The following is a 16,434-nucleotide window of genomic DNA, read 5'->3' as shown; positions in this document are numbered from 1 at the left end:
AGGAACTTCTGGCAGTAGGACTCTTGAGATAGCTGTTGAGCTGATGTAAGCAGCACTGAGTGTGGGAACAAAGCCTGAGCTCAGGAAGGACTGAGAAGAAAGCTCTGGAGCCCAGGAGGGGTGAGCATTAGCAGTGCCAAAGGAACCTAAATGTCTCAAATGCCCTAGGAGTGGGGCCAGCATCTCAGGGGATAGTAACTCAGGGAGCACAGCTGGAGACCGAGGGGACTAAGGAGCCCATAGCCCAAGAAAAGTGAGGACTGGGGCTGGGAGCTTATAGCCCAGGAATGGGCATGTGTTAGCAGATCATCTGCAAGGCATGGGAGTGGGTACTGGGGAGGATGGAGCCCACAAAATTAGCCCTTAAGGCAATGACCACGGGCACCTGTGGTCATAAGAGTATTGACCTGGCTTGGAAAGCCATGGAGCAGCTTCTCTTTTGTTGAAAAGTAATAACATCAAGGCATGGTGGGTGAGTAAAGGAGAGAGGGCCCTACAGAGAACCAGGTTGGCAAGGGCTAAGTGGCCACCAGAGAGCATCATGACCACCCTGGGAAGAGCATTTACTATACCAAGGTTAATCTAAATGTAACACTTGTATATACCCTACAAAAATAGTGTTTGGGGCCACAAATCTAATATTATATAGTTTGATACACTTACACTAGAGTGACCATTGGTCTTGTTTTATACTGAACCATCCTGTTTTTAAACCCTTTGTACTCTGTCCTTTTTTAAATGAGGCACAGACTGCAAAAATCCTGTTTTTTTCAGTTCTTTGGTGGAAATATATGTCAATCATTTGTCCTTGTATGTCTATTGACTGTGTCTAGAAAGAAGGTAATGCACAGCCAAGAGGAGCAGAGTTCCCAGCCAGGGAGGGAGGGAGGGAGGTGGCTTCTTTGAGTGCCCTTTCCTCTTTCCTCTTGCTGCTGATTGGTGAAGGGGTCAGGTGGCCCCACCCCTTGCTGCTGCTGATTGGCTAAGTAGGTGGCAGCTCCATCGCATCATTGATGATTGGCCGAGGCGGGCTGTGTTTCATCAAAGAGATGTCCTGTATTCTGGGGATGTGCCAGTGGCCAACCTACCTTAGACTACAGAGCCACCTACTGTGCTCAGTAGCTGTATGGATGCTTATGATTCCATACTGCATAGGAAGGAGGATTACAAATTGCATGAGTACCAGAGTACCTTATCAAAAAAAACTGCTATTCGGGCATGTAAAGAGAAATAGGAGTCTTCCCTATATTTCTCAGAATACAACTAGTTATTTGATTCACATGATGCACCATGCTAATATAGTTGTCCTGATGCACTCCTATCATATGTCCACTCATTTGTTCACGTGAAGCATGCTGCTGCTCACACCAGAATAAGGGGTTTGTTTTATTGTATTTTTTATTATCTAATACACTGTGACTATAGGGATTTATGTAGCTTCAAGTAGCTCTCAGTAGCCAAACATCTGACAAGTTATTACTACAGTTTCCAAAACACAAATTCCCATGAAGTTTTAGGGAATTACAGCTCTTCAGTCAGCGCTTTTAGGTGTAAACATATTTAGTACATCAAACAGACATAAGATAAATTAGACAAGTAGTCCTTAGAGGAGAAACTAGAACCCACGGCTTCTTTTCTCATGTGAATTGCCAAGCCACTAGACCACTGAGCCACAGCTCCTATTGTACTCTCTTTTTTCTGTCTTAATGAATCAGTTATTTTCTACACAGCAGCACAACTCTACAGTAGGATGGGTATAGCGTGTACCATATCCCAGATCTGTCTGTTTGTCTGTAGCCTGGTAATTAGGATACTCTCCTGGGAGGTGGGATATTGAAGTTTGTCTCTTGGACTAGGAAGGGCATTAAACCCATGTTTTCCAAGGTGAGTGCTCTAAGCCCTAAATTATGTAAAGGTTTAGCTTTTCATATTATGTTCAAAAAGGGTGTCCTCTATTTGGAAGTATGATTATAGGTATATGGGAGATGATTCTAGATAGGGAATTATGAGTAGGTGGTTTCTCCTTACCCCAAATCAGACACCTGACAAGGATGGGATTTCCAGACACAACTTTGTTTCAATATTTTCTGTTGCTTAGTGAGAGGCATTTCTCTATTGAGTATGCTGAGTGTTTTTGGTCCTATACTCAGGCACCTAACCCTACATGTATGCTGTATAAAGGAGCTGAGGCATTATACATGGGGTCTGGATTCCATTCTGGGAGCTAGGTGCCTAAAACATTCTTTTTTTTTTCTATTTTTCTTTTTTTTGCAGTTAAATCAGTCTCAAGAATTTTGAGTAGGGTTAGCATTCAAGGATGGCTACCAGTTAAAGTTAAAGGATCTAAGTGATAGACCAAATTTTCCCTGTGGCTTTTTTTAGTATTTGCACCAAATTCTGATATGGTTCAAAAACCTTTATCCCTGTTTTGATTTTCTAGCCCTGAACTTGAATCTCTTTACTGTATCTCTTTAATTTTATTTTTTCTAATGTTAGATATAATAGTTGCTCACAGAAGTGAATGAATGCATGTCAAATCCTTGTGTGACCCTGACAATAGCTTTTATTGAAAGGCTTTAATAAAAAGTTTCAGACATATGTGGCAGACATACCTCCAGTGTGCCTAGGGGCTCAAGAATCCTTGATTCCAATTGGTAGAGCTAATTCTCCAATTGGGAAAAAACTGGGGGAAAGCAGGCACTGCCCCTTTTCTGAAAGGGGAGAGGAACTTCCCAACCGGACTGTGGACTGCAGCACAGCAGATCTGCTGGACGGGGGGGGGGGGCAGGGGGCATGTCCACATCCCGGGGCCCTAAAGGGGTGGGATTCCAGAAAACACCCTGTTGGGTGCTGAGTGTACTCCTTATTATGTGACTGATGTTTGCTTCATATTATACATGATAATATAGTTATGGTACTCCTTAAGGGGGTTTATATGGGTTTACCTGTCTTCATTACTTGTATATGTTTAATGCCTATTATCTGAACCTACCTGTATTGTTGCCTGTGTATGTCTATTATAGTGCTACCTCAACTTACCTTGTTTTATCCAAGTCAATGCTTATATGTGTTTATTGTGCTGATGCTTGACTTTCCTGTTCCAGGGTGTTAATGTTAATCTGTGCAGGGGGGTTAATTATTGCCTACGCTGTGAATCCTTGGTTCTATTTGTTGCTGTTCCTTGAAATGGTGCAATGTTAATTGTGGGTTATTGTGTAAGGTGGCACATACTAATTCTACTCTAAATATTTAATGTCTATTTATCTTGTATAGCAATAAATTTGTAGATAGTTAAGTGCTTTGTCCCAGCCTGGCTGTATAGAGAAAAGAGGAAACTGCTCCCCAGTGGCAGGCCCTTCTCACAGCACTCTTGCCTGACCACCCCATTCCTTACAGCTGCAGACAGGGCATACCTCTGGGTGTACCCACGCTACATATATATATCTGCCATATAGTATATAAGAAAGATTGTATTGAAATTTCCATAAATCATTGTGTAGATGGACTATATCAGATGGATCACAATGTGAGGATCACCTGGGAGAATTTGTGAAACAGTCTGATTGGTAAGAATCACTTTTGTCAGGAAGCATTTCGATCTGTCAAAAAGAAATGTTTGAAGAATGTAAATGGGGAGGCTCTGACAAATACTTCTAAATACTGTAATGTGAAATGTGTATTACCAGCACTTATAAAGTACCTTTCAATAGGGTGAAATATACAGGCAGCTGCTGATTGGTTTTTCACAGGGAGTTAATATGATTTTAAGTATTATTGCAGACTCAGTTTTGTTTACAAATATTCTGAAAAATCAAACTATATAATATTAGATTTGTGGCCCCAAACACTATTTTTGTAGGGTAGCATAAATTGTTTTGCATTTTGTTTATGTAAGAGATGAATTCTCATAAGTAGGTAGTTAGTTTTCATTTTCTGTGGAAAAGGACCTGGGGTTACAGTGGATAATGGGCTGAACATGAGCCTTTGTTGCCAAAAAGGCTATTGACATACTGGGCTTTATTGGTAAAAATGCTGCCAGTAGGTCAAGGGAAGTGATTATTCCCCTCTATTCAGCACTGGAGAGGCCAAATCTGGAGTCCTGCATCTTGTTTTAGGCCCCCACTACACAAAGGTGTTACCATCACCTTGGGGTGTGCTCATTTATTAGGGATATGTTTCTAGGGTCTTGGTAATTCTATCAATGTGCTGCTTGTGTTACTTGCGTTTCTATACGGAGCTGTATATCTCCCTTCTGCAAGTCCTCACCCCCAATGGAGCTATCTTTCAGGATTCAGTTTCAATAGGGCTGGGTTCCTCCAGTCACCAAATCAGTCATACACAAACACACACAGATTAACATGACACGCCTGACCTGGCTGGGTTGATCAGCATAAACAGGCTGACACTCTCATATGCCAAGAATCAGTTCTTCAGAGCAACAATGAATTGCAGTCAGACACAAGCACACAGTTAAACAGAATACCTTTGAATCCAGCTGGGTGTGCAGCTGACACCCTCATGGGCCAGCATTCAGTTCATTAGGTCACGTCTAAGTCAAACTGGGTCAATCAGCATGTACAAGCTGATCCCCTTATGTGTTTCAAACTTAGCACGTCCCAATCTTTAGCCTCTTGATGAGCAGACCCCACAGTATTTTTGGGCTTCACAGGGATCTTTAACTTAGGTAAAAGAAGTGTTGCTGCAGAGCAAGTGGGGAAGGAGAAGTACCAAAGGAAAAATACACCCAGTTACTACCAGTTTGACTATAAATGTTATTTATTGCTAAGTATATGAAATATATATTGGCATTAGTAGTAATAGACATGCAAAGGAAAAACAAACACAAACAATTACAGTATTACCCTGGTTTCTCTAAGTATTTGGGGAAACTTAGCTCAAACTTATTTAATACAGTTCAAGTTCAGAAATTTATGCCTAGAAAGAAAAGAGAGACAGAGAGTGCTGGGATCTCACCAGTCCAAGGCACTCGGGTTGTTTGCTGACAGGTAAAGTTCACAGCGCGATCCTTGAAGGGAGATGATCTGTTTCTTTCAGCCCCTAGAGAAGAACAGTGGGTGGTGTGAGAGAGCAAGTTCTCCTCTTGAAGCACACACACACTTTGCTGCTTGTTACAGATTTTTATACCCTCAGTTTAGCTTCTTCCAAGCATTCTTAATAGTATAAATAATTGTCTTTTCTATTGACAAGGGGTTATCTGGTTTGGAACATCTCAAAAAAACTGATTGCTAATCAGGACAAACATATGGTTAGGGAGTAACCAGACACTTAGGAGCCAGCTTGAAAGTCCTATGGATAGCAGATGTACTGATGGGATATCTCATGGTTTCTTCAGAAACAATAGATAGCTTGCAGCATCAGGGTTTTGGATTTTTACTTGTGAACAAGCCTCATCTTAGCATGACTTTTCCAGATCTTACTATAGTCTTTTAACAGACTTAAGACAATTATTGGAGTGTTCATAACTTTTGTGGAGAGGACTTCCACCAGTCATCCCAGGAAAAGTATGACAACATTTGTGATTAGGGCTCCGACAGGCTAGATGCTGTGATGAACCCTTTACCATTGTTCAAATGTTACCTGTACCCCCTCTGACTCGGTCTCTTTGTCTCATCATTTCCTAACCTGGCAACCAAGTTTTAGCCAATCAAGTTTAAATAGCCTTCCCATAGCAGGACCAGGGAATGAACAGCCTGAGATGCCTATTAAACTTTACTTCTGCTTAGAAGGGTGTGTGTGTGGGGAGGAAGTCCTTTGTAAATCCAGATTAGAACTGGTCTGATAGATACTGAGCTGGGTGTGTGTAAATGTGGGTTGATTAGTGTTTGAAGCACAGATTTCCTGCTTCCCTGATCCCAGATTCACTGTGGTCTCTGCTTCGGGCATTCTGTTTTCCATCTCTCATGTAAATGAATGGTCATCTGGTTCCATCTTGGATGCAAATGAGACCTAGGGCAGTTGTTTCACTCTTGTCACCCTTATCTGGAGGGTTTTAGGTGTGTCTCCCACTGCATCTTAATCAGTTTTGTTTAGGTAGAGGAGGGGAGGGGGGGATTCTTTGTGAGTCAGACAGCCTGTGTCCTGTGCCAGGGTTCCCCGTGAACACGGGGCTGAGAGGTAACAAAGGATTTGGACAACTCGGAGAGAGTCCATTGGAGGGCAACAAAAATGGTTAGGGGGCTTGGGCACAGGACTTATAAGGACAGACTGAGGGAACTAGACTTATTTAGTGGGAAGAAGGCAAGATTGAGTGGGGATTTGATAGCAGCCTTTTACTACCCGAAGGGTGGTTTCAAAGCAGGTAGCTAAATTGCTCTCTGTGGTGACAGATGACAGAACAAGGAGCAATGATCTCAAATTGTAGCAAGGGAAGTTTAGGTTGGATATTAGGAAAAACTTTCTCACAAGAGGGTGGTGAAGCACTGGAATGAGTTACCCAGAGAGCTGGTGGAATCTTCATCCCTGGAGGTTTTTAAGGTCCAAATCGGCAAAGCCCTCGGCATGGTACCTTCGTCAGAGTCCGGGATTTACTACCATATACAAGGACAGGTTGAACAAGTGTACTATAAAGATGGTTTCTAAGGTTTCTTTAGATTTCCTTGATGCCATTATTTAATGCAGGCTACACAGGCATATATTAGCACTGTAAGTTCTTGCCTTGGTTTCTTCAGTTATTTGATTTTCCTCAGTGTTCCTAAGTATTTAAATCTCTCTACCACTTTCATGTTGCCATTCCCAATCCTTAACTTCCTGTGGTCTTCAGATTATTTCTGGATGTTATCATGTCTTGCTGATGTTGATGGCAAGCCAGACTTCAGAATTTAACTCTATGATTCCTGTATTCTTTTGAACTGTTTCCATTTCCTCTCCTTCTAGGGAAATACCATCGGCATTCAAAAATACCTGGTGCAGTCTGCAAACCTTTTCTTTCTTCAGTGGCACTTATGACCTTCTCAAGCATCAATCAGAAAAGCATCAGTGACAGTTTGATTCTGCCAGTGATTTTTATTAGGTCATGCTATTTTCACAGCATTCCTCAATTCTTACATAACTGCTTGATCTTAGTAAAATTCTTGAAAGATATATATATTTTTTTGAATAATCTAGTTGGTCTAATGAAAGCTATTACTTCTACCATGTGTTATGATTCCCTTTGCCTCTAAAACAATATGGATATAACCTGAATACCTGATCTTAGTAAGACAAGTTTCTTTGGGTAGAGGTGGTATCTTGTATTAGACAAACTGAGTAGTTGGAAAAAAGTTCTATGCAAGCTTTTGAGTGCAATCACCCTTCTTCAGGCATAGGAAGTCTCTGCTGTTCTGAGACTCCAAAGAATGAAAGAAGCTAAAAGTGTGATGGGATGTCAGTGAGAATGTATATAGGTGGAAATTAGGAAAACAAAAGGTACAGCAGGGAAGGGAGGGGAGAAACAAGGGAGAAGGTAAGTAAAAGAGATTTTACAGTAGCAGTTTTCCAAGGTAGAAAAGAAGCTGTCTGCGAAAAAGTAAATAGCTGGAAATTAGGTAGAAAAGAATGGGGAGGGAAGGAAGAGGGAAAATAAAAGGGTACAGGGTCAGGTCTGGCAGGTACCTGGTGAATCAGATGTCAGGCAGGTTGTAATGTGTCATAAATCAAATGTCTCTATTGAGTCCATGATCTTAGTAAGGCATATCAGTTTTCTGAAACCCACTATAATTTACTATACTTTGTTGTCAGCAATTCCTTGTTTGAGAAGGATCTTTACCATGACTCATTGACGGGTCTTAAGGTGACTTAAGAGTCCAATCCTTCAGCCACAGATCCATCCACAGAAGGTACAGGTCTTTCCAGAGGGGGGAGAGGTCATAGGCAGGGATTTCTCTCCTTTTCTTTCCTCTGCTTTATCTTCTGTGATTTGAAGGCAAGACAGTTTACCATGAAGCAGGCTAGCAGTTGACTGAGGTGGTGAAACATCTCAGTTAGCAGCCAGATCCTCCCAGCTCTTCATGTTGGTGTCTGTTTTCTTGAAGTATGCTTTCATTATGTACTTGTAGCATTTTGGTCACCACAAGATCTCAAACAGCAACTTATCTGGGAACAGAGCACTTGTTTTGGGAGTTGAGAGGTGGGCATATACATGCTATGTCCAGTCCAGCAAAGTTGGTGCTTGAGGATAACCAACTCAATGCTTGTAACATGGACTTCAGCAAGGATGCTGATGCTTGTGTGATCTTATTTGATGTGAAGGATTTTTAGTGGAATTTTTGGATGCTACGCCTCCACACACTTGAGATGAGAATGGTTGGTCACCCAGGTTTCATATCCATAGAGAAGAGTGGGGATGATAACTATGTTGTAGACCTGGATCTTAGTGTCTTTCCAGATATTTTGCTGCTGACTACAGTTACTTTCTTCTAATACTGTCATAAACTTTGACAAAGGTTATGTAACATTGATGTATATCTTTCACAACTCCCCATTTCTGTTCTAGAAATAATTTAATTTAAAATATCTGATCACAAGATGATGTATCTTATTCTAACCCACACTGGTAAACTCTCACAATTTCATGTGCATATGGGAGCAGTCAATTTAGCAGCAGTTGAGGAACAAAAAAATTGTACATTGTGTATTAAAAGAGATACCCCAATAGTTGTTATACTTTCTTTCATCACCCTTCTTGAAAACAGGGCGTGTTATTGCCTTCTTCCATCACTTAGGCATTTGTTCCCCTCTCCAGATTTTTTGATTCACTTAGTGAAGATGGTGCTTAATGCTTCAAATCTAAATTTCAGGTATTTGGCTGTCTATCTCTGGTGCCTTATTATTTAGGAACTCTTTAACAGGGATTTGTATCTCCTTTAGCAAAGGTTCTACTATTTCAAATTTAGCATTCTGATATTCAATAACCCTTCCTTCATTTCATACTCTACATTTAGAAATTCTTCAAAATAGTCTTCCTAAATGTCAGGATTTATTATCATAATGTCGTCAGATTTCCAATTTTTGTCATACACTACTATCACTCTTGGCTGGTAGCCTCTCCTCCATTCATTAATCCCTTACATTAATTCTCACATTTTTTATTATCTTTTCTCTTCCATTTCAGCAACTTTCTATTTTACACATTCTCAGTTCTTTTTTCATCAGATCTTGATCTAAATTGTTTCCCAAGCTTAGCAGGGTTAAACCAGGAAGTCAACCCAGCCTTCTACAGTAGGCCATAACTAGGTTTAGACCTCTAGTTTTTCTCACAATACAATTGTTAAGTAGTAATGAATCCAGGGTCCTAGCCCATCTCTCTGCATCTCTACTGGAAAGTGAAATGAGGGACTTTTCACTGGAGCTGGGGCAGTCCCGGAAAATTCTGCTAGCACATTTTGCATATTGTGCAAGTGGATATATATATATGTATGGGGGGGTGTAAATATATATATATATGTTATTCCCACTTCAAAGAAACCCATGCTATAACTATGATTATAACAAAAACATCTAAAGTTTGAAGCGTGGCATGTATATGTCTAGATAGATATCAACTGAGAGGCTTAGATTCTCACTGTATATACATACTTAGCTCTTGATTTTTAAATGACTGTACCCTCATTATAATAGCACTGTTAGTTAAAATGAAAATAAATGTCTTTGGTATTAAGAAAGGCATGTTTCTTTGAATTGGTGGATTGACCATGATCATTAGAAATTGTCCTTATGTCTGCACTTGGAAAAATAAATGTGCGGCACATGCATGCGCAGATAGATTCTAGTTAATTATAGAGAATGTAGTAGCAGCTGAGGGCACTCGGGACACTATATATTCCTGATTACCTGTGCATTGCTCAGCTCAAGAAATAATGGAGGTCTATAGCTAAACCTGTCAGAATTTCTTCTCTCCATTAAAAACAAGTTCCTTAATTTTTTACACACACACACACACACACACACACACACACACACACACACACACACACACACACACACACACACACACACACACTGTATTAAATAGTAAATGTGTGTGGGTATGTTTATAAATAATTAGTTTTTATGAAATGTCCTATGCTAAAATCCTGTATTAATCTAAGAACTCTAAAAATGATAATCAACAAAGCCTTTATTTGTGGAGTCCTACAAGAATCAATACTGTTCTTTTCATTGCAAGTGTTTCATAAGACCTCTTGGAGAAGTTGAGACTCCATAAACTTCTTGCCAACAGTGTTCTAGTAGCACTCAACTTAACTTCGTATTAGCTGCAACCATACATCTTTGTAAGTTGCATTATACTGAATATTTTGTAAAGTATGTGCAATCTTTTGGATTAAAGTGCTTAAACTACAAAACATGATGCCATAGAATAAATATAAAAGAACTGAACAAAGAGCCACTTGAGAAAACAAAAAAGAACATGTCTGGCATCTCAGTTGTGTTTGTTGTCTGATCCTATCTGCATTTTGCTTTAATATTAATTTATATTTGGCTTTTTTCTTTTGGTAGGATATACTGGACAGTTTTGTGAAGTGGATATGGATGACTGTCTATCACAACCTTGTGGACCCCAAAGCATCTGCAAAGATGAATTAGATGGCTTTCTCTGTTTCTGTGCACCTGGTTTTATAGGTGAGTTCAAACCTGACCATATTTCAAATGTAATATAAGATAAAAAGAAAAAAAAAGTTTATGCAGTAGTATGCTATTTCTCCTTCAAGTACCACATCAAAGAATTTGTTGGGCATGTGTTGGTTAAAACTTTTTAAGGTGATATTAACCAAAGAAAACAAGGTAATTCAGACCTAGTAATAGACCAATTTAGCACTATTAGACTGATTTAGGTGAAAGCAGCTTCTTAATGGTACATAGGCCTACTCAGGTACACAAACTACAAACTTCAGGAGAAGTAACTCAGTAATTGTTGCTCTGTCTCAATTTAGATATTGTGTCTCTGTATGTCTGCACTTTAATCAAGACATATGATTGCAGCTCAGATAGAGATATGCAAGCTAGCTTTAATCTAGCTGTCTCAGATACCAAGAACAATGAAGCCAAAGCAACATAGACTTCAGCTTTCTGAATACATACTGAGGTCCCAGAAAGCTTTATACAGCAGGTTCTGAGCTATCACGGCTAAATTGTTATCCGAAACATTATTAGACAATTAAAGTTAATCCAGATATGTCTACCTGAACAGCAGTCACAGCTCCAGAATGGAATGTAAACATACTCTAAACCCATTCCCTTTCTTGGTACAAATTCATATAATCCCAACTTTGATTGCCATAAACAATTATAGAATCAAAGAGAATCTTTGATTAGTCTGGGGAAGAGAAGATTGTGGTGAGAGTCGATAAGTCTTCAAATACCTGACAGGCAATTATAGAAAGAATGGGCTTTTCTCTCTGTGCCTGTATGGGACAGGACTAGGAGCAATGGCCTCAACCTGCTGCGAAAGAAGTTCAGGTTGGAGATTAGGTGAAACTTTCTGACTATGAAAGTGGTCAAGTATTGGAACAGGCTACTTAGAGGAGTTGTGAAATCTCTGTCCCTGGAAATTTTCAAGAGCAGGTTGGACAGACGCTTGGCTGGGATGGTTTTAGTCAGGGACGATCCCACCTTGAGCAGGGGCCTGGACTAGATGACCTTATGAGGTCCCTTCCAGCCTTATTTTCCTATGATCCTAGTAGAACTGTTATAACTAAGATCTGTAAGTCAAAAAAGGGTTGTTCTTCAGCAATGATCAAACCTTTCTTCTGCATAGACGTAGAGCCTTCATTGGGCCCTGATGTGTGTGTTCTTTAAATATACATTATAGATAAGTAACATGGAAAAAAATCAGGTGCATGCTGAGATTTTTAGCCTTAACTTGTTAAAAAATCCAAGACAACCACTTGATGTTGTTTGGGGATTATTTGTTTTGTTTTCATAAAAATGCACAAATATAAAACAAAGTGTTGAGATTTATTTATTTATTTATTTACGAATCATGCATTGGAAATATTTTATTTCACTGTGTAAATACATTACATTTTACATTTCTGCAATTTAAATTTAGTCAGTAAACCATGCTAGTTCTGAGGGACTTGTTACACACTATCTGTAAGCATTATTGACTGTTATTTAGAACTGATTGCTATCTTATCGATTGCATTGGGCTGAATTTATGCTAAAATGGGTGGAGATAAGAGTCCAGTAAAATACTGGAATTCCCTAAGGCAGAAAAAATGAATGCAAGTGAAGGAAGAAATGGATCTTTAGAATCATTTAACCATTACAAAATATTTGGATATCTTTCAAATATGATGACTGATAACATCAATGAATAATTAAAATAATATAATACATATTTAAGTTACTGTTCTTAAAAAGTTTGAATTCAGACTACTGGAGTATGGGTTGTTTGCATTTAGCACTTACAGAGTAAAGTATCCACACCATTTTATGTTACCATATATTGACGTAGTTCAGTTTTATTCAACTGTAATGCATTTGCATTACAGAACAGGAAACGAGAATAGCCTCTTCAATTTACATTAATTTTGTTGAGACCCTTACACCAATTTTGCATATCTCTGCCTATAATAACCTTGGCTTCTGATTTTCTGAATAATGTAGGAAACTTCTTAGAGTCAGAATCGTTGTCGTTATTTTTAAAAGGTCAATGACAGTGAAGTTTAGAAAAAAAAGGTTAGCTAGTAAGATCTCACAGATATATGCAAATAAATACATCCAAAGATTCCTAGAACATTAAGAATGAGCATCTCTTGCTCTTGATTATTTAATTTACAGAGGTGTTTTTTGCATACCACCATCTTCCACCTCTCATCAAATGAACTTGAATATCTCTTTAGAATATAAGTTTCAAAGGAAAAAAAAACCCACATACACAACCTCCCCCCTCCCGCCATTTAAAATAACCTTAAACCTTTGTTTGAAATATTTAGTAAATTTTCTCATATGACCTCTGAAGTTCTGTGTCATAAACATTTAGGAAAGATCTTCGTAATGCATGGCCAAAATTTAATCAAAATCTACAAGTACCTGCTTAGGGAACACAATCTGATAATGGTCTTTATAATTTTGTGAACTTCAACATGTATGGAAGCTGAAAAAAAATCAAAATCACCTGGCCCCTTTTTTCACTTCCTTTTGCCCTCCCCCAGAAAGAAATTTTACCTTCAAACAAGAAGGTGCAATGATAATAATGTTTCTTTCTGGCCTTATATCTTGGAATCATATATTGCCTGTTGTATATTGGAGAAACTCATGATTGACCCTCAGACAATACTGAGACTTCTTTTTGGGTCAGTAAACCCCCAAGAGATACTAAAAGATGATATGAGATAACACTATAAATGTATCTAGTTCTTTAAGCAAAAAAGTGAAATCTCTGAAGACAATTTGCAAAAACGTGAAGTCTCTGAAGACAATCTGAGGTTCATTGGTAAAACTTCTCTGTACATAACCTTGGTTATTTGATTTTGTTTTTGCTGCTTGCACCAGTGACTCACCAATGACATGTTTCTAATGAAGTGAATCCTTCACTTATTTCCAGGTAATAACTGTGAGATTGAGGTGGATGAGTGTTTGAGTGACCCCTGTCACAACAGTGCCACTTGTGTTGATCATCTCAATGCTTTCAGCTGCCTCTGCTATGATGGATTTCAAGGTAACAAAGAATTTGCAGAACATTTCTACTTTTAAAAGCTCACAAGTGGTATTACTCCATATGTATAAGTTAAAACTTAGGCAGAAAGTGTGTGTGTGTGTGTGTGTAAATTGTAACTTCCACTGGGATTTTAAAAATTTAAGTTTAGCATGAATACATTCTCAACAATGTCACCTTGCTGTACCTTCATAGTTTTGTAAAAACAGGCATTTACTGGTGGCTGGGAATTTAGGAGTTATAAATGGACCAGCTGGAAGCAATGACATTTATCATATGACATTCACTATTTTTCTTCAAAGGTATGAATCTGCTGGCAGTTTTGATGTAATTGGGTAAAAATGTAAAACAGACTTTTGTTGGAATAGATTGCTTTACACTCAGAGCCTATGTACAATTATTAGTGCTTGTGTAGTGACTTAGACTGGATAGCATAATGAAGTTATTTTACTCTTTTAATTTATATTTGGGGATTGGAAATAAGTATGTTGACTATATTAACAAGACTTCAATAATGCAGACCTTTACATTGCATGACATTTTTTGTTACATTTGTTTTAACACCATTCATTTGGGAAAAATCTTAGTCATTGACTACCAGTTACAGTCAAAACTGATGCAATTGATGCTGCTATTTTTCAGAATAGTTTAAAATTTTCAAAGTTCTTTAAATTGCTGTCATTTTTCATTTTATGTTATTTAAATGATAAGAAATTAATTTTGAAAAGAAATGTCATACAACATGTGTTATACTTCAATTCCCTATGTTGATTATTACCTATAGTTAATTATACTCCAGATTAACCTTTTTGTGTACATCACATTTCTTTCTCCATTATGTCAGACTTGGCTTCCTGCCTTATCAAGAACAGAAGGGAGATTTCCTTTTAAGTCATAGTAAATGCAGTCTATTATATTTCAATGTCATTTGCGTTCTACTCTCTCTCTATTGATATAAATTTGTAAGGAAATTGCCTGCCTTAAGTCATAAGAATCAATTCAGTGACAGTGAAGATTTTTTTTTGGTTTTGGAAAATTGATGAATATCTCAAAGAGTAAAATATTGACATACTAATTTAGAAATACAAGCTCAAGATGTAATGTTTTTGAAAGCAGTTTCCAAGTAGGCCAATTATTAATGTAAAATAAATGCATTTATTTATAATTTTCTTTTCCCCTATGCTGTCTCATTAATTCATAGGAACAACTTGTGAAATCAATGTAAATGAATGTCACTCATCACCCTGTACCCACAATGCAACCTGTATAGACCTTATCAATGGATATGAATGCATCTGTCTACCTGGCTTCACAGGTGAGTAGGATCAACAGAGAATCATGTTTTCTATGATAAGGTAACCCACAAGGTATGCATTAAGATGTTACTGACTAATTTGCTGCTGCTTCCTTCTCATTGCTCTTTATCTGCCTTAGCATAATGTTTCATTTGCATTCCAGCAAACTGGAACACCAACTCCATCTGTAAACTAAACAACACAAGATAAATTAGGTCACATCTAAACAGGCCTTGAATGCTTCCACACCTAAAGAAGATTAGTCTGCGTTTAGTAATTCAGAAAGTAGTTGTTGCATGTTTACGGTAAGGTAAAATAAATGGACTCAGACACTTATGTGTGTGGGGTCCTTATTTGGCTGATTTATACTTATTTCTCATCACAAAGGGCTTATGATTCTTAAAGTACAAATTGAAGAATTATAAATTGGCATCTGCTTGTCTTACTAAATCTTCAGATCTTTTATTATCTCTTCAAGGTGCAAGATGTGAAACAGATATAGATGAGTGTGCTTCTTTTCCCTGCAAGAGTGGAGCCACCTGCATTGACCAACCTGGTAATTACTTCTGCCAATGTGTGGCTCCATTTAAAGGTAATGAACACCAAGGGAGAGGGAAAACCAAACATAATTAACTTTAGAAAGCATTTCTGTCAGTTGTCTGAACTCATTTCACTCTTCCAATAGCATTATTAGTTCTTCATTTTCTCAAACAGAGCTTTTAAAGTGACCAGCCAATTATCCCTTAGGCTGCCTCTAATGTGAAATGAACTTTGTTTATGCATTTACTAAAGAAGTATAGTTATTAATCAGAGTGAATATTATAAAATCACTTTGCTAACAAAACCATCTTTTATGCAAAAGAGAAAAAGAGGTGCATATGGCTGTTAAGCGGCCCTGATTAACTTCAGTCAGTTTTTCTGCATTTAATTTTTTTTACTTTAATTATAACTCTAATTCAGTGACATTCTTTATATTATTTTTTGAGTGCCAGAATGACAATTTTTACTTATTTTGGAATCCATGACTTGTTTGTTTCTGTTTTCTGTTGAGGTTTTTAATGAGGATGCATTTAACAGACTCTTGTGGTAGCCTTTCTGATGGAAGTATATTTTAATTACTCATTGATTTAAAAAAAAAAAAAAAAGGGGGACAAACTGTATAGTATTTTTGAGCAAATCTAATTTAAGTCAAAGCATTAGTTAAAGATGAATATTGCTTTGCAAATAAAGATAAATAACATTTTCCCACCTACAGTTCAGTATAACGGTTCATATAAAAGGTTGTTAGAATAATAATTAATAAAAAAATTCTTGATTAGTTAAGAAAGCATTTTCCCCCCTTTGGGGAATATGGTTGCAGAAAATTCATCATTCATGAAAGACAGTTGAGTGTAATGTTTGCTTTATTATTTTAGTTAATGGTCAACACCTTCTCTGTAGTCTGTCACTTTTATTAGTTTTAATTTATGGACTGAATCCATA

The 16,434-nt window shown here is 37.9% G+C and overlaps 1 protein-coding gene across 1 annotated transcript in view; it reads left to right on the top strand.

Moving 5' to 3' along the window:
• EYS (EGF-like photoreceptor maintenance factor) overlaps window positions 1–16,434 on the top strand; it is a 1,897,540-nt gene that overhangs the window by 538,911 nt on the left and 1,342,195 nt on the right. The window contains exons 16-19 of the mRNA XM_090034512.1: window positions 10,495–10,617; window positions 13,547–13,660; window positions 14,859–14,972; window positions 15,431–15,544. Coding sequence (XP_089890638.1) covers window positions 10,495–10,617; window positions 13,547–13,660; window positions 14,859–14,972; window positions 15,431–15,544 — 465 coding nt within the window. The remainder of the gene's footprint in view (window positions 1–10,494; window positions 10,618–13,546; window positions 13,661–14,858; window positions 14,973–15,430; window positions 15,545–16,434) is intronic.

This window comes from Crocodylus siamensis, chromosome 1, assembly GCF_052110815.1.
Source record: "Crocodylus siamensis isolate JL-2025a chromosome 1, ASM5211081v1, whole genome shotgun sequence".
NCBI lineage: Eukaryota > Metazoa > Chordata > Crocodylia > Crocodylidae > Crocodylus > Crocodylus siamensis.
The sequence above is the reverse complement of the archived record's forward strand: the minus strand, read 5'-3'. Positions and strand labels throughout refer to the sequence as shown.